This window comes from Sinocyclocheilus rhinocerous, unplaced genomic scaffold, assembly GCF_001515625.1.
Source record: "Sinocyclocheilus rhinocerous isolate Xijiao unplaced genomic scaffold, SAMN03320098_v1.1 scaffold551, whole genome shotgun sequence".
Taxonomy (NCBI): domain Eukaryota; kingdom Metazoa; phylum Chordata; class Actinopteri; order Cypriniformes; family Cyprinidae; genus Sinocyclocheilus; species Sinocyclocheilus rhinocerous.
This window is the reverse complement of record NW_015624564.1, coordinates 1,830,558-1,849,816: the sequence shown is the minus strand read 5'-3', so window position 1 is coordinate 1,849,816 and position 19,259 is coordinate 1,830,558. Positions and strand designations below refer to the sequence as shown.

At 35.6% G+C, this 19,259-nt stretch overlaps 1 protein-coding gene across 1 annotated transcript in view; it reads left to right on the top strand.

Moving 5' to 3' along the window:
• The first annotated feature begins 6,844 nt into the window (after nucleotides 1–6,844).
• The window catches only part of ninj2 (ninjurin 2), a 20,493-nt gene continuing 8,078 nt past the window's right edge, over nucleotides 6,845–19,259 (top strand). The window contains exon 1 of the mRNA XM_016557306.1: nucleotides 6,845–7,000. Within this exon, the coding sequence (XP_016412792.1) occupies nucleotides 6,968–7,000 (33 nt within the window). The 5' untranslated portion in view covers nucleotides 6,845–6,967. The remainder of the gene's footprint in view (nucleotides 7,001–19,259) is intronic.

The window sequence follows — 19,259 nt, the reverse complement described above, 5'->3', positions numbered from 1 at the left end:
TTAAGACTTGAAGCTAAAAGGTGAGGACTTGCAACTCGACTTGGACTTGCCTGTCTTGACTCAGGACTTGACTCGAGACTTGAATGCAAAGACTCGAGACTTACTTGTGACTTGCAAAACAACGACTTGGTCACACCTCTGACAGTTGCACACTCTCTTATCTAAGTGCTTATTAACAGCTTGCTTCAAGTTGGACCACAGCACTTGCCCTGGACTTGCCCTGGCATGGAATTCTGGCTCTTCTTCCATGCGGCTAATTAACAGTAAATCTGCCAGCAATCAGGCCGTTAAACTTAAACTTCTGGCACATGTGCTTTTACTGTTGTAAACAAAGAGAGCTTTTCAAATTCCAGCACATTCCATGCAACAAAAATCATTTTTTCTTTGTAATTTATTACAGATGACGGCCATTAAATAATGAAGTATGAAACTGTTAACAGTCCTTCAGAAAAAGTGTGTGCAGGTCTTTTGAAGGATATTAGAAATTAATAAGCAATATGAATCATGAAGCAAATTTAAAATGCTAAAGATATCCAACAATGAAAGCAAAAAACCAAAATAGCATATTTACTGTAAGTGCTCAGTGCTTTATTTAAAATGATTAATGAGGAAGCATATATGGTAAGCAACATTTAAATGGTTATTTTGCTCAAATTAATTTATGCATTTTTTTTAACTTAAATTATGCATTTTGCATTCACATATTAAGCATATCTCCTCGGTTTGTTATGCATTTCACTTGATACTTTTGCAAAACATAACACATTCAGTTTTATATTTAAATAAAATATTAATACTAATGTAGGAAATGCCAAATACCAATTATGTTTAATTTTCATTTTGCAAAAATTGTTACGCATATCATCATGGGAAGTGTGAATTCAAATAAAGAAACGTTACTGTTTTCTTTTCTCTTTTTTCTCTCTCTTTTTCTGTGGCCAGACTGTTTTCTCAAAGCCTCTTATACATTTGTTTTTCTTTTTTGCGTTCCCTTCCTCTCCAGATGGCACACACGAGTAGGATCTTTCTTAACATCACAGATTCTCTATATGGAGGCCCCACTGCTACCACTGCTAAAACTACCTGTGGGGTCCAAAGAGGCGACACAAGCATATGCAAGTTGTGCATAGTCAAGTAAAACAGTAAGGAGTCGAGATCACGGTATGTGTTTTTGATTGCAGCCTGAGGGGCTGTTTGTTTTGGATGCATTGACTGTGGGATGGGTACACTTTGTTCCCCTGCCCAAATGAAGGCAGTGATTGAGCTCTGTTGACATACAGGTCAATTGAGAGCATGTGGAAATTTCACACTGGTAGGAATAACACTGGTAAGAAGACTGCATTAACATACATTAACAAACCTTTCACTATTTGACTAATTAATTTGTGCAAACAGAATGTGTCAAATGTGCATTGTCTTTGAATGAGAGTCCACACAGCTGATAAAAGCAGTCGATCATTTAACATCTTGTGAAGTGAAAAGCTGCGTGCTTGTACTCGTATTTTTGCCAGAAGCAAAGGTTTAAAGTTAAAACACCTAAACATTGAATTTAGACATCTGTGGATTACTTGTGGATTATTGTGATGTTTTATCAACTGTTTGGTCTCTCATTCTGATGGCACCCATTCACTGCATTGATGAGCAAGTGACATTTCTTTAAGTGTGACAATTAGATTAGGCGAATAACAAAATAAAGACTGAGAAAGAGGATGTATATTTTGTGTTATCTACTGCAGATAAAAAAAAATCCTTCCAGCTGTAAGTTTATGTAATATAATGTAGCGTCAGTACATCAGTTTATCCACTAGGCGGTGGGAATGAGTGAATGAGAAAAACTGGCATTTTTTTCACCCAACATAGACAGAATTTGAATTTTATTATTTATTAAGACAAATATTATTTGAATATTTTAAACATTTGCGAGTCCCCTCACTGTGCATTGCTGGGATATTGTATTTAGACTGGTTTTTAAGATAACTGCAACACTCCAGAAGGTAAATATTTACTCTGAGACTGAAACAATGCACAAGCTAATCTAAATGAGTGTAAGGAGGGTTATCTTAAAGTCACCATGTCAAATGCCTGCTGGAAAGTTTAACATTCCATTGTAAAGAGCCACTGGATGTCCGCGCATGCTAAACTTTCAGCCCACTTGTATGCAAAGTCAGGTGACATACAGTATATAATTTAGAGAATACGAAGATCCACTTCATTCAAATTCCAGCTCATGTACCAGGAAACATTTCAGCTCATGCAAACTGAAGAAAAATTTACCCTACTGTTTTTTTTTTAACCTATGCATATTGTGTGCAAAAACAAAAAAAAAGTTGTGTGTTTCAGATAACTTATATGTAATGTATAGCTTGGTCAGAAGACAAATTAACTTGGGAATCTGACATAAAACAGTAAAGCTTAGCATTTTGGCCACATTCCAGTTCAGAACAGGTGTCAGAGTGAGGTGATGACAGAGGATCTGTCAAATATCAGTGTTTTTATTCAAACTTCTAAAGCAAGTCCTGTTTGATGGTATAGAGCAGAGGGTACACAATGCACAGGACCCATTCCAGAGTTCAGGGGCTGGGTGGAGCCTATTGTCTTTACATACAGGAAAACAAACCCACTAAAATCTATTTTCTTGATTAACTAAAGGGCAATGTCTTGAATTTGGTCATTAAATCTTCATCACACTGTTAACAAAAACTCTTAACACTGTTATTAAAAAGAAAATGGTTACTTTAGTCAAAGTCAAAGTCTGCTTTATTGTCAATTCTGCCACATGTACAGCACATACAGAGAATTGAAATTGCTTTACTCTCAGACCCTTGGGGCATACAGATAACACTAAACACTAACGGTAGAATGTTAAAATATAAATAAATGCATATTCAAATATAATAGAAAATACAACTATACAAATATACAAGTAAGGACATGCAAAAAAATTGATAGATAAAGATGAAGAAGCACAAGGCACATGGCAGATAGAGAGCAAACCAGTGATATAAACAAACAGTGCAGATATAATGGGTATAGTGCAAAAAGAGCTTATAGGTCTGTTTAAAGTGACAGAGAGCTCAGAGAGCAGTCTTTATTTAAACTGTATGTCTTTATAACAATATGTCATATTATTGCTGTTTGTACTGTATTTTTTTTTATCAAATAATGCAGCCTTGGTGAGCATAAGAGGCTTCTTTCAAAAACATTAAAGTATCTTACCAACTCCAAACATCTGAGTGGTACTAGTATATGCACAGCACATTTGTTCACACACAGACAGAGTAAGGCCACTTGCACAAGATTCCAACAAGGATAGAAGTTCATTTTAATTCAGTCCATTTTAGGCCTCAAAGTGGTCATCTGCTCTAGCTCAGTGTTTGAGGTTACATGCAGAGATGTTTTGGGCATTCACAGAGCACAAAGAACCACAAATGCCACGTGTCCACCACTATTGCAGCTGCGATGGCACTCAGCCCATGGACTGTGTCAGTGACTGTAGCTGCTAATGCCTCACTGTGTCTTTTAGGAGAGAAGTGAGTGAGTAACCGGCACGCACTGTCACTGTGGGAACAGTCTAAGAGAGCGAATGTGCTGCTGTTGGGTTCCTCAAAGCTAAAAGGAATAGTTCACCCAAAACCGAAAATTTGCTGAAAATGTTCTCACCCTCAGGCCATCCAAGATGTAGATGAGTTTGTTTCTTCATCAGAACAGATTTGGAGCATTACATCAGACACAGAGGATCCATTGGTGGGCAAATGTCACTCTGCAGTGAATGGGTGCCATCAGAATGAGAGTCCAAACAGCTGATAAAAAACATCACAATAATCCACAAGTAATCCACACAACTCCAGTCCATCAGTTATCATCTTGTGAAGTGAAAAGCTGTGTGTTTGTGTGTTTGCTTTCTCCAGTGAAAAAAGTTGTTTAGTCTTAATCAGGAGAGAAATATGCACAGATCAAGCACCATTTACAAGCGAAATCAGTCCAAAACAATTCTAAACAAATTTGTTGCTGGATGTTGATGTGAGAAGAACAACAGGGGATGGACCTGGATTTTTTTCACTAGAGGAAGCGTTGTTATGGATTATGGACTTTTTGTCTAGAAGCAAAGGCTTAAAATGAAAATGCCTTAATGATGGATTTGTTTATTACTAACATGAAGCTTTTCACTTCACAAGACGTTAATTGATGGACTGGATTCATGTGGATTACTTGTGGATTATTATTAGATGTTTGGACTCTCTCATTCTGACGGCACCCATTCACTGCAGAGGATCCACTGGTGAGCAATTGATGTAATGCTAAATTTCGCCAAATCTGTTCCAATGAAAAAAACAAACAAACTCATCTACATTATGGATGGCCTGAGTACATTTTTAGCAAATTTTCATTTTTGGGTGAACTATTCCTTGAAGCTCTGGACGATGGCACTGTTGAGTGAACCTTCGTTTCAGAAGGCAAAAATGTCTCTACATCAATCTATCACCATCTCACAAGACATTCTATTTTTTGGCCCCTTCTTGCCCTTTTTGCTTAGTGAGGCCCAGCACCACAGCAAACACTGGCTTGCTTAACATACAGGGCAGTGCAACTGAAAGAACACTGTCAACCCACACCCTTAATAGAGGCTGTTCTTCAGCTCTAGGCCTGTACCTTTCAGATGTATCTGCTTCGTTTGATGCTTTTCTTTAGCCAATCCTCTCTGTGTCTGTAATTACAGCAATTATTATTCTCCCTTGTGACTTTGTGAGTCAAATCACTATTGTGACTGCATAATGGGACGTTATGTGCCTCGCTTGGATAATTGCTAACAAGAAAACAAGCAGGTCACTACCGTCTTGGATGAAAATATCCATTTCATGGTTTAATACCGGACACGCTTTATCCAAATGCTCGCTGTTATCTAATATGTGGGAGCATCCCAGGGCCACATTGTCAGAAGAAAGTGTCTCATAACACCACACGGCTGCCACTGTATAATGTGTGTCAGACCGCTGTGGTGTGCTGGATTGTGTATGATGGCTTGAAATGCAATATGCATAATATTGTGTTTTAATCACACAATATGTGGTCACACCTAAAAGTCTGCAGCATTACGACACTGATGGTCATAATAGATTCGGAAAAGCCAGAAGTTTAGGTTTACTGAGTCAAACTTTGGTCTTTGTGGAGAGCCAGTCCCACCCTCCTATACTATAAATGTCAAGGACATGTGAAAGAAACATTATTCTAAACTCTCTGATATAGCTAAAAGTAGCTATCAAGGCCCTAGATAAGATTTCCTCTTATATTTTTGTATGACATAAGATATATACTGTTACCAGGAGATATTGATTTAAAAAAACCCCACAAATTTCAATCTAATCTGGGTTATGAGAATTACGTGCTTATTTCTTGAAGGTATAGTTCACTCTCATGTTGTTCTAAACTCATATGATGAATTATATATAATGTAAGTGAATGAGTACTGGGGATGTGAAGCTTCAAAATTATATATTGTGGCAGCATACATTTAAAGATGTAACAGAATTCACATACAGTGTTTATGTTTCCCCTTTAAGAATGTTTCATGACATGTGGTGGGGTGTTTCCCCTTTAAGAGTTTTCACGTTTGAGGAGTTGAGTAAAAGCTATAGCAGGTTCACAGCTTTTCACGCAATTCTGATGTCGTCTGTGTTCATTTAATCACATGAACACCTACAATATTAATATTCCAAGTTTTCTGAAGCCATTTTTTTGTGAAGAACAAACTGAAATTTAAGTCACTGTTCACAAAAAAAATCTTGACATCCACCCTAGATACTATATCCTTGATCTGTTCATGAGGGAAGAAGCAGTATCCAATTCATGAATTAATTATTCGTTTGAATCAGACCTTTTCAATGAATCAGTTGAGTAAGTTTGCAAAAACTTTTTCCAATTCTCAATGGTCTCAATGATCCACTGGATTCATTTACTGGATTCATTTTGGTCTGTTTGTCACACTAAGCTAACAAATGGCTTTAGAAGACTTAACAATATAACACAAGAGCCATGGACTACTTTTAGAATATTTGTATGGTTCTTTTTTATTTTTTGTAATTTTTACAAAATTGCATGCATACAGGTTTGGAATGACATGATGACAGAAGTTTTATTTCTGGATAAACTATTCCTTTAAAGCCGAAGTGTGTTTTTTTCTGCACAGCTAATCATATAGCAGCGGTTTCCTACAAGTTTTCTTAAAACTGTTTGCCATTGTCCAGCCAAACAGGCATTTCTACCCCGACTCATGCCATTGATTGAGCCAGAAGTTGACATGTTGGACCGCTCAAACAAATAGAGCAACACTGAAATAGTCAGTGTTTGCACTTTTTGGAAAAATCAGCCTACAGCACAACTGACTTACTTAAAGTAGTCTCTGCATGTTAAACTAGGCTAGGAGAAGGTTTTTTAACTCTGAAAACATTAGACTCATCACCGAAGTTACCACTGTTTACCTGTGTTCCCAATTCAGTATTTTTGTGTGCTTTATATTAAACCACAGACCACATATTGGCCACACATTCTTAAAAATATAAAAATGTTGCATTTTAAGTGTTGGGTGGGTGAATGAGCTATGAATGTAGCCTTTTACTGGATGGGGGAATTAATTATACTGCCTGGGCACTTGAACAAGAAACAGATAAAATCTAGTCTTTCTTCTTCTATTTGCAGACTGTGATTGGATATACCGTATTTGACTGGTTTACTGTTTACAAAGGAGTGCTCAGTGTTGTTGTGACCCAGTCCAGTGGGTTGGAGTGGGCTGGAATAAAAAAAAAGAATGAATAACACACTTGTTTGTCTGGACGGCTGTCCTCGCTGTGTGCCATGCATTTCTTCAAAAGCTTTTACCAGCCTTCCCACTTTCCCTTTCTGAGGAACTCCGAGTGTATCTCGTCTCTGATTCAGCCGTTCAGCACCAACGACAGTCGTCTGGGACTCAGCCATGCCAGCAGCAAGAGGACGTACAGATCTACAGGTACGCTGAGACGTCTAGAAGCCGTTGGTATTTCTTTGGGGGCTGCGACATAGCATTCCTTATTTTCTTTCCCTAGCTCTCTGTCCCGCTCCGTCCTCACATCGGGGTGCAGAATGTTCTGTGTATTTAGAGGAAGGCGATCATGTAGTTCTCTCTCTTCTGAAGCTGAGCATCACTCAAAGAATCCATCAAATATCAATTAGTGATGGACTGCAAAGGCTGACTGAACCTTTAATGTACCTGATGATCAACACAACATGCACTTACCAGACTATTACTGGGGTCAGGAGGATTGTCGCAAACCTCTGACAGCCATGGCTTCTCAGGGAGAGAATTACAACAAAGCTGGGAATTGTAAAAATGAGTCTCTTGAAGCACAATTCAAAAAAAAAAATTATATTCCTGGCATCATGATATTTTTAGATGGCTCATAATCTAAGATGACTGAAACAAGCCATTCTGGATCTTTTCTTTTGGGATTTTTAAGAGGTTTTAGACCAATATAATTTTAATTTAGGAATAAAATACAGTTTAAAGTTCACAGTTCACCCAAAAATGAAAAATCTGTCATCTGCCGTTTACTCACCCATAAATCGTTCTAAACCTGTATGACTTTATTTCTTCTGTGGAACACAAAAGAAGATATTTTTTAAAAAACTTTAAAAAAAACTGTAGTGTTTCTGTTCATACAATGAATGTCATCGGGTTCATATTCTTCAAAAAAACTTAAAATACACTACCGTTCAAGAGTTTGGGGTCAGAAAGATTTTTTCAATGTTTTTTTGAAAAAAAGTCTCTCACAGTATGCTCACCAAGGCTGCATTTATTGATGAAAAATAGTTAAAACTGTAATTTGCGAAATATTAATACAATTTCAAACAACTGTTTTCTATTTTGATATAGTTTATGTAATTTAATGTAATTTTTTCTTGTTATGGCAAAGCTGAATTTTCAGCAGCCATTACTGCAGTCTTCTGTGTCATATGATCCATCAGAAATCATTCAAATATGCCGGTGCTTAAAAACATTATTATTATTAATATTATACGGTTGTGCTGCTTAATAATTTTGTGGAAACCATGATTTTTTCAGAATTCTTTGATGAATAGAAAGTTCAAAAAGAACAGCAACTATTTAATAATAGAAATAGACATCTTTTGTAACATTATAAATGTCTTTACTGTCACTTTTGATCAATTTAATGTGTCCTTGCTTAATAAAAGTATTAAATTCTTACTGAAGGAAAAATAATCTTAGTGTATATTCTTTTGAGTTCTGCAGTGAACTTTCCCTGTAAGGTTTTATTCAATGACTTTTTCAGACTTGCTTCTATTATTAGTGGTATATATTAAATTCCACTTCCTATAGGGACAGATTCCTGCGGGATTTGTTTGTCACAGGACTATCCTTGCTCTTCACATGCCTCGCATCCATCTTGCTAAGTATGTGCCAGTAAATGTCCAAATGTCATATCTGCCGACTTGTTAATTTTATAATGACATTATATCATTAACGTCAATAACCCAAGGCCAGAGCAGCAAAGACAGAAATTAGTTATGAAACTGAGGTCTCAGCCCGGTCACTTGCAGCAGAAAGACACACTATCATGTGTCCGAGAAGCGCGGCTCGCCGGGTCTCCAAACCAATCCACAGTCCTGACAGTGAGTCTAGGATCCCATTTCCTTAGGATTACACAGTGCTCACAGGCAGGGCAGTTGGAGTACTATGATATTACAAAGCACATTGATCCCTGTGAAAATGATTGCCAGATAATGCGCTGATTAAAACAGGGGCCATGGGGGTTCAACAGATGTCAAATGGTTTAAGGGGGTCATCTGACCTCGGATATGAGCATTACTGGTATGAGATAAAAGATATTACTCAGTTTTACCTTAGGGGTGAAAAAAAATCATGTAACTTACGTAAAGGTTATGTATTCGCCTAGATTTAGGCCTAGCTTTAGGCTGTTTTTCTTTGTCAGTGCAATTTATATCTAATCCTTTACTGAGATTCTCTCCAGTCTTTTCTTGTATTCTCCGCTGAAACATTTGGAGTGTCTTTGTGAAGTACAGCATGATGACTGGCATTTCTTGGTATTGGCTACTATACTCGTCTTTGACCTGATGGCACCTTGGTGCCACTTCATCCTGGCTCTATAGTGGGCAGTAGCACCTGATCTGGCATCTCTCACACTAGTGTCACACTTTTGAAGGCAACACAGCCACGTGTTGAATGCATTTCCTTCAACTTTATGTCATTTTCTTTTGCTTTTTAGCTTTCTTCGTGACTGGGAGTGTCTCAGAAGGGTGCGTGTGGAATTCATATTAAATTTCTGTGGAAATCCAAGCAATGTATAGATTTGTCTGGCCTGCAGGCCTGGATCATGTCCCATGTCTGCTTTTGCAGAAACAATATCAACTAATACTCTAATGCACCCAGGAATGCTGGGAGATATAAGTGTTTCCAGATGTGGGATGAAACACAGATTTACACAATTATGCTGTCATCTATGAAGGGGTCCTGTCAAAATGTAAGTGCACTCACATGACGTAAATGTGACTTTTTCTTAATTTTGCAGCAGTTTTGGTGATTTTGAAGCTTAAAATGAGGGCAAATAAGAGTGATGCAGTCATGAGGTTTACACTGAAGGCCAAACATGTGTTATGTAAGTGCATTAAACAAGGTTATTGGTAATTAGGTTTGTTTGCTATAATAATAACACAGTGTTTAATGTTTAACTCTCCTCCTCTGGTTACAGTCGTCTGTCGGCTGGATGTTTGGTCACTGTGGTGACAGTTGAATGCAGATGTCTATATAGTTTCTGTGTAGATGAACACAAAATCCCCATTGTTTTTTCTGAAGACATCTAGTAGGAGAAATCATGGGTTTTCCCCTTTCAATTTCAAGGATTCCAAAAAAGGCTCATTGAATAATATCTTTAAATAATACTTTACTGTATTTTATGGCAAGCAATGGATCTTGTATTAAAATAAGAAATATTTTGTGAATTATCTGATTTACAGTCATAGAATGGACTGGAAAAGCCGCCCATGCAAGGGTTCATTTGTCATTTGTGTCTGGACATTGTGGAACCCATCCTTACTAGGACACTAACTCACAAAAAGTTTTTTGTGGTTGTTGCTGTATAATAATAATAATAATAATAATAAGGGTTTTAATACTTCACTAGTGTTTTTAACATTATATCAGATAATAATTTTTTTTACTGTAAATTTAAGTTAAATCCATAAAAACCTAAAAATGTTGCTACCATATTTTTTACGGTATGTCTTTTTTTTCAGTAGCTTAATGATCAGAGGCAAATTTTTCTTTATGTTTTAAAAATAGAGTAGCCATGCTATCGAGCCACTTATTTTCTTCTGTGCACGGATAAATATATTATTTAAATTTGCTTTAGTGTCTAGAAGCAGGCATGCTTTTTAAAATTAATGAGAGGGAAGGATGAAAATGGTCAAATATTTACACATTAATTGGTTTGAGTTAGTGTAGTTGCCTTTTTGTGTGATCGACATTACTGTTATGCTTAAACAAAGCATGCATGTTTATCCTTTTTAAAAATTAAAAGATAGAAGGATGAAATAAGTACACTTTAGAGTAAATGTCGTCATATATCTCTATAATTTGTATGGCAACCACTGGAATCCAACCAGACCCTCACTGACTGACATGCTTAACCAAGTCAGAAGTTTTCTCATTTTTCATCTTTAAAACACGTATATATGTTGGCACTGTGACCCAACAGGTCACAATGTGCTTTGGATTCAAGGCTAATGGGGTCTTCAGGGGTCAGAGCTATCAGAATGAGATATGTGCATATCCCCTCACCTGTGGGATGGGGGAATGGGGCCTCTTTCACAGGGGCCTCTCGGGGAGAGATCTCACAGAGGACACGCAACATGTTGCACCGGCCCGTGAACACATCCGTGAGCACCCCGCAGACACGATAAGCTCTTTAATAGAATGGTTAAAAAGTAACAACTGAAAGAAAATTGAAACTGGCAGGGTTCAGTTGTTGCCATCTCTCTAGAGAATGTTTGTTTAAAGTTATCGACTGACACTACAGCCGTATATGAAGGAATAATGTCTAACCGGAGGTTGCGATAGTGTCACGTCTGTGATGAAACACCTTAATTTTTTTGATTTAGTGTCCCAGTGACAACATGATTATTGCTTTGAGGGTTTGACCGTTTGACGTGATACACAATTCAGCAGATCTATGCGTTATGAGCCCTCTTATGCATTAATATTTAAATTTTTTTCAGAGTTAAAAGTGTATAAATATAATATAATATAATATAATATATAATATAATATAATATAATATGAAATATATTATAATTTTAATATAACATATCATAACTACTTTTATTGAGCAAGGACACATTAAATTGATCAAACACGACTTTCACACCTATACATTGTTACAAAAAGGTTATTTAAAATAAAATAAAATAAAAATAAATGCTGTTCTTTTGAACTTTCAGTTTTAAAATAAAAAATAAAATAAAATAAAATAAAATAAAAATAAATAAATAAAAATAAATAAATAAATAAATAAAAAATAAAAAAATAAAAAAATTTAATTTAATTTAATTTAATTTAATTTAATTTAATTTAATTTAATTTAATTTAATTTAATTTAATACAATTTAATACAATTTAATTATGAACACCTGTCTGAAGTTTTCAAATGCCACTTGTGATGCAATTCAGACATTTGTAAATGTAGCTTAAGTGTCCAGATAGTTTTGAGGCCACTAGATCTCATGACAATGGATCAGTCGATCAACAGTCACACAATGTTGCAGTTGTTTTCATACAGCAGCCGTGTGTAGCTGTTGTCTTTCAGGCTTCACTGGTGTAGGACACACACGTGGCACTGCTGGCTGAGAGTTTGAACATGGCTTGTCACTGACAGCATGATTGATCGTTCATGGGTCAGCTTTCAGTTTAAGTTACTTTATCCAGTCACATCTGTCTGCTTTTCATCCTTGACAGAGCTTCTCAGAAATACAGCGTTCTACTGCGGGCCGAACCAGCGGGTCCTCCTCAAAGAAAGGCAGGAAAGCCCTGGAGGAAAGTCTCATGTTGAGATGTCACATGTGAAAGCAAAACATGTGGGGTTTTCTTCCAAATTTGATTCTTTGGGAATCATGTGTGCCCCCCCGACGACATGAGGAGTTTTCCATAGAGTAGGCAGAAACATCATGTTGCCTTCTAAGATCCCTCATTTCTAAGTAAGCATTGCATGTGTCCTTCACAGAGAAGGCAATCTCAGAATGCAGTCAGTGAAACACTCAGTGAAAATATTTGTCCAAGATGGCAGACAATTCGAGAGAAATATTTAGACCCTGCAAAAATAATATATATATATATATATATAAAGTATATATAAAGCATATGTAGTAGATTATATATCCATTTCCTGTTATATAACTTTTCCCTCTAGAATGGTTTTCCTACAGACTCTTGGGCAATGTGTTTTCACTTTAATGCATTAACCTGCGTCCTTCAGCCACAAAAAGAGTAAGTCATACTCTGGTCTGTTAAACATGCTGTTGGCCTGTTTCACACTATTATGGGTGTGGATTTAATATTAGCCATTGGTTAGTCCCGTACGACACCGACAGCGACCCAGCAGCCTGTTCGCCTAGAGAGTCTAGCTGCTTTAATGGTGTTCTGATTGAAAGCAGCTTTACGTGTGAGTGTAAGGCACAGTGAGTCGTTTGTGGGTTTTTAAGCAGCGAGGAAGGTGTGAAATCTTTTCATCGAGGATGTGTTGTGGTCAACAGGCAGCGCTTGGATAATTTGAGACTCTGGACCACAAAGCAATGCTTCGTAAACCAATTCAAGTGTGTTTTCATGCTGCAACCTTGCATGTTACGCCACCTTTTTTGCGGTATCAAGAAAGTTGATATCATGACCTTTTCTTTCATACACTTGATGTGACTAAATTTTCCAGACGAATACACAAACAAATGTGAAACCTGGATGCTAATGTAATGAGAGCGGCCCACTGGAGGCTGTTCGGTATAGTCACATGAGTTTGTCACTGTTTGGCATCTGTCCATCTGACCTGTTGTCAGTAGAAATGTCAGGAGAGATGTTTGATGTATTCTGAGATTATTTTTGTTGGCTGTTCGACTCGTACAGAGACTTTCCTGTCTCTTTGATTGATGTGCGCACACAAATGCACAAAATGATTTCTAGTTTTCTTCATGTCTTTGAACTGTTTGTTTGCCACTCAGATTTTCTGTTTTTGACTTTCACAAGGGAATCGCTGCATTGTTGTATTTTCATAAACAGAATGTACTTTCCACGCCTGCTAAAAATGACACTTTTTGATATTTAAAAACAAGTGTACTCACAAATGATATCTTACATTCTCACACTACCACATGCCACATAAAAAGGTTTAAACAATAATTAAACGATATTAATATTAATAGTGTGAGTGCAACTTCACATTTTTTTTGTTTATTTAAAATTTTAGAGAAACTTCCTCATTTCTTATCAATTTCTCATCAAAAACAATGTTTTCCATGTATTGTATATCAGGTTTATTATAATTAAGTAAAACTAAAAAAAATGCATTATTTGTGATTAAATAAATATTAACTGATATTTAAATATAAATAATAAAATATCAAAAAATAACAATACAAAATATATATATATTAAATAAAACATATATGAAAAACATTTCAACATTTCTCATTTTCATTTAGTTTAACTTACTAAAATAACTCAAACTAACTAAATAAAAAAAATTAATAAATAAAAGTTTATAAAATAGACGGTACACAGACATATTTAAAAAATATATACGGTAGACATAAAAAAAACTAATAAAAATGACAAAAACACAATAAAATTTTAAATGAAGAGAGAATAAAACATATACAAGTAAATTCTCATTTAAAATATTAACAAAAAATAAAAAAGTAATACTTAAATATCGCTGCGTATTATAAATGTGTGTATAACACACACACACACACACACACACATATATATGCCTAAATTAATATGAGAGTAAAATAACAATTACAAATACAATTTCTCATAGGCCTATATATGCAGAGAAAGAGAGAGAAAGAGATTTATTTATTTATTTTTAAAGCAACATCTGAAGCTAAAATGTCACTTTAGAGGAACATCTATGAAAGGCCACTGTCTGAACAATACAATAATACAATTTTGCTCTGAGTGGTTTCTCCCTCTCGGAACTGTTTTACTGAGCTGCTTGTTCCCCTGCAGGACAAACATAGTACTGCATGAGACCATAAACACCCCGGTGGAAGTGTCTCAGACACTACATGGCCTTCAGAGCAGGATGAGTCATCACAGCCACATAAATCTGAAGTCAACCTGCCCCAGAGATTCTTCTCAGCACAGACACACACACACACAGACAATAAAACCAAATGCTTTTTTCAGCCACTCCAGCAGTCATTTGACAAACTGGACGTTCCACTGTAATATGACACCAGTGCTTTGTGCCGGGGGCCATAACTCCCATGATGCTTCTACACACACACACACACACACACACACAGACAAAGGCCTGTCTCCCTCTAGCTGTTTGTTAACTCACTGACCAGCAGAGCAGGAATTTGCACTCATGTTTCTAGCAGTTTGAACTGTATTCAGTATGAAAGACATTCCAGCTCATGTGACTGCAGCAGCCATGTCTAAAGTTGTCGGCCGTTTCGGTGCTTTCCAGAGCTGCAGCTGCCCAATCCAGGCCATTTCAGTGCCCTGCCCTGCCCATACCAACACCACCCCAAACGCACCCCTCCGTACACACACATATTCACACGTCCTCTAACTTTAGAGTGTGATAACCAAAAGACGCAATTAAAGAGCAGTGGTATAATCATACAGTAACGTGCTGTATAAATCTGAGTGACTTCAAGGTCAGTCTGACAGGGCAAAATGCCTGCAATATAATCATATATCATTTTGAATGTGCTATAAATTCCCTTGAAAATATCTGGTGCCCTCTTTTATGATTACAGGCCAGTGATGGTAATGAGAGAATCATGGAAATTGTTCACAAGTGGGCAAAATGGGTTGGTCTCATAGCAAATGTGCAGTTTTACCTTATGGCTTGTTGCTAGGATGGGAATACATTAAATATACATCATTGGATACAGTTAAAATCAAGCAAAGAAGATTTGGCGTAGGGTAATAGAGGAATATGAGTGGGAATGTGTGGGCCTGTGTTTGGACTACATCCAGTTACTGAGCTACATTATTGCTAAATCATAAAAAAGTGGCTGAAAAAGGTGTAAATAAAATAAAAAGACAATATATTTATATATTTAAATATATTTAATTAAGTGAAAATAAAAGTTATAGTACAATATATTACATTTACAAAATAAAATATATAAATTAAAACCAAAATTAAATTTTAAATTAAACTACTAAACACCTCTTTCTAATATCTCTTTTATGTTCCATGCCATGGTACAGCCAAGGAAAAGAAGAAGAAAAGAAAAGAAAAGAAAAAACATATTTAATGAATATTTAAATGTCATGAATACATTTATGAATACTGTAATGAATTAATTAATAAATGTAATGGATATATATATATTTTTAAGTGAAATAAAATGATACTATTGTAAATTAAAATTTAATTTTAATTTATATTATTGGGAATGAAAAATTAAAGTAAATTATAAATTATAAAAGGTTAAATTAAATATAATTAAGTATATAAAAATAAATAAAATTATAAATTAAATAAATAATTAAATAAACGTTTGCATTAAATACACAAAATACCTTCTAATATCTTTTTCACTTTCTTAAAATAGCTCATCTTTGTTTTACATGCATTATTACCAAATGAATAGAGCAAAATCCCCAAATAAAAAATTCTATATTTTCATGAATATTTCAATGTAATGCATATATTTAATAAAGTGAAATAAAATAAACTTAATTCAAACAAAAGAGTAATTACAAATGTTAAATTAAACTTCAAATAAACTTACTGTACATGAAATAAATTTTACATTAAATACACTAAAATTAAATTAAGCCACCTAATATATTTTCATGTTCTAAGCTGCAACAAATCCAAAATGAAAATCAAATAGGATGAAAAAGGATAAAAAAAAATATATGTAATTATATATTTAATTAAGTGAAAGAAATGACATTAAATTTTACATTTAAAAAAATAAAATAAAATTATACTCCTTAACATCTCTTTCATCTACCCTCCACGCCACGACACACAGCCAAGCTTTGTGAGATGTTTCTGTGGCACACAGTTTACATCATGCCAAAGCCTCGGTCTGCTCGAGTCCTGTTTGTCTGAGGTCATGTTTTCTTAGGGAGGGACAACAGAGAGAGAGAGAGCTCAGGGGAGATATAGAATAAACGAGGGAGGAATAGAGAGAGAGAGAGAGTGAAACAGGGTGATAAGATGGTGCTGGAAAACTCAACTGACCAACACAGACCTCCACCCTGAGCTCAGGAACCTGCTCCACACACCATCTGCTCCTCCATTTACAGTTCTGTCTCCCCTTTTCTCTCTTTATTATTGTTTCCAGGACAGATAGGGACAGAGAGCCCTGAGCCTAGCTCTGCAGATAAACTCTTTATCAGAGGACAGAGGAGGACATTGTGTGTGTGTGTGTGTGTGTGTGTATGTGTGTGCCTATTGTGTATTCTGCATGTCATTTCTAGAGCAATTTTTGGAGACTATGAGTGTCATTGCTGGACTTGTCCTGGGTTAACGCCGAACATCATAACCCACTTTATAGAAGGGACACCCCAGTTGTCCAGCTCTGTGTCGCTGTATCCCAATAAAACCCATCAGAACACACTCACATTCACTTGTAAATGAGGACAAACTGACGTTTTTAGGCAAAGTTGCTGTGATTTTGATGACAAAAAACTTACTTCATTATTTAGTAATAATTATTTTTTTTAAATTCTCTGTTTAAGAGTTTTAATTAAGGATGTCCCTTTATGTCCCCAAAGGGAGGTTTGGTCCGATTTAGCTCACTTTTGGGGACAATTTTGGCCTAAAACTATAGTTAAGTCCACACACACATTGCCAAAATGCAAAAAAAAAAAAAAAAAGAAAGAAAGAAAAAGTTCCCCCCAAAAATCCCCCTAAAAAGTATTTTTTAAAAAAAATACTTTTTGCATTTTTAGTGTTAGAAAATAATTCATAATTTCTAACATTAAAAAATAAAAAAATAATTAATTGTCATAATTACATCAGCTTTACATAAACACATTGTAGTGAAAAATTTAAGGGGGTCTGAATACTTTCCGTACCCACTGTATATATATACTGTATATGCATATATGTAAACAATGCTTTTATGTAAAGCTGCTGTATGACAATGAATAACTTTTTGCATTTTTTAATGTTAGAAAAAAAAAAGAATGAATGATTTTCAATTAAGGGACGTCCCTGAATGTCCCCAAAGGGAGGTTTGGTCAGATTTAGCTCTTTTGGGGAGAGTTCTGCTGCCAAGCTAAAGTTAAATCCACACTCACACACACACACACACACACACACATTCTCAAACCACTCTCATCATGTAGTTACTCCAATGACAGCCCACCAGGGCACCGTGTCTGATCATTTACTCGTCCTTGTGTCACTACAGGAAATATAAAGAATGTTTGGTGGGTTCATGGGAAAGCAAAGGTAGGGATTTTATCCTGAAGCTTAAAGTGTCAAGTAAACATTTCCTCTTCTCTAACTCCTCACACATTGGTATAACAGGGTCAGGGATGATATTAGTTTGAATTCTTTAAGAGTAGAGTCTCCCTTGGGTTCTATTATGAATTTGCACAGTCTTGTACTTTGCCAAACAGGGTGTATGTGTGTGTGTGTGTGTTTTATGCTACCCAGAAGATGAGTTAATTGCTCAGAGTTTGCTTTTCCATCTTATGGAGGTCTCAAATGTGTCTCCTAAAAGCAGAAATGTTATCTCTGTAACAGAGATGCATGCCTGATTTTACTGTATCAAAAGTCTCAATTTCCACTCCATTTAATCTCATTTCTGCCTATAAACAATTAAGATATTATCAAAACTCATTGTTTTGTGGTTTTAGTACATGTCTGTTTAGCTTTATTGTCATTTATGCTAATATACTCTATATTCGTAAAAGTTAATCAAACTAACAAAAATGTTGATGACTCATCCTGCACTCACTCGTTTTGTCCAATCAAATGCTTTCTAAAATGAAAATGTCTCTCCTCATTACCAACTATATCTGACTGCCAACATTAAATAGCAAATCCTGTTGACGTCTGTGATGTAAATGCAAACTGTTGGCATTGTTTTTCTTTATATTCCACCCCAATTTCCTGTTTCAATACAGGAAAGCTCTTTTCTCCTATGGGTATAATAAATCTATAACGTTATAATTTTTTCATGATGGCAAGAAGCAGGATGTCACAGAAGGTATGAGTGAAAACAAAGAGTCACAGTCTAACAGAAAACACATTTCCAACATCTCAGACCCCCTGCAGAAATGAAGGATGGAGGAATCTAGTCAGAGAGAGAGAGAATGAGGGGTATTGTGGGTAGATAAACCCAATGTTTGGCTTCATGTGAGTGTGAATGTATAGAATGAGAGAAGAGAAACTGGGATTAACTTTGTCAGATGTCTCATGTGGTGTCTAACATGAGCGGTCTAGAGTGTATTTGGTGAGCCACGACCTCAAAAGAAGAACCAAGGTTTTTTTTTTTTTACCTATTCACTATTTCTGTATCTAAATCAGCTTTTTTTCTCAGCATCTATTTAGCCACATCCGCATGACAAATTCAAATTAAGTCAACCACACAGTTAATACACAAACAACACACCGGTTCCCATCCTCGCATATGAACACAATAGCAGCAGCAGTGACACACTGGAGAGTCACGGTGCCAGGAAGTTAGTGGTGACAGTCTGTTTGTGAGCAAATTACTTAGTGAGTTTTTAATAGTTTATTACAGTTTCGCAGTGTCTTTTTAGAGACCTATATTCTAGAATGTATGAATCTGAATTGTTTTGATCAAATATAGTAATCAAAAGCCATATAATAATAATAATAATAATAATAATCAAATAAATAAATGAAAAATAAATGAATACATAAATAAATGATGACAATATAGTTGTTGTTATAATTTATAATTTATTTATTTATATATAACAGCAATATTAAAATTAAATTAAACATTAAAATAAATAATTATAAATAAAA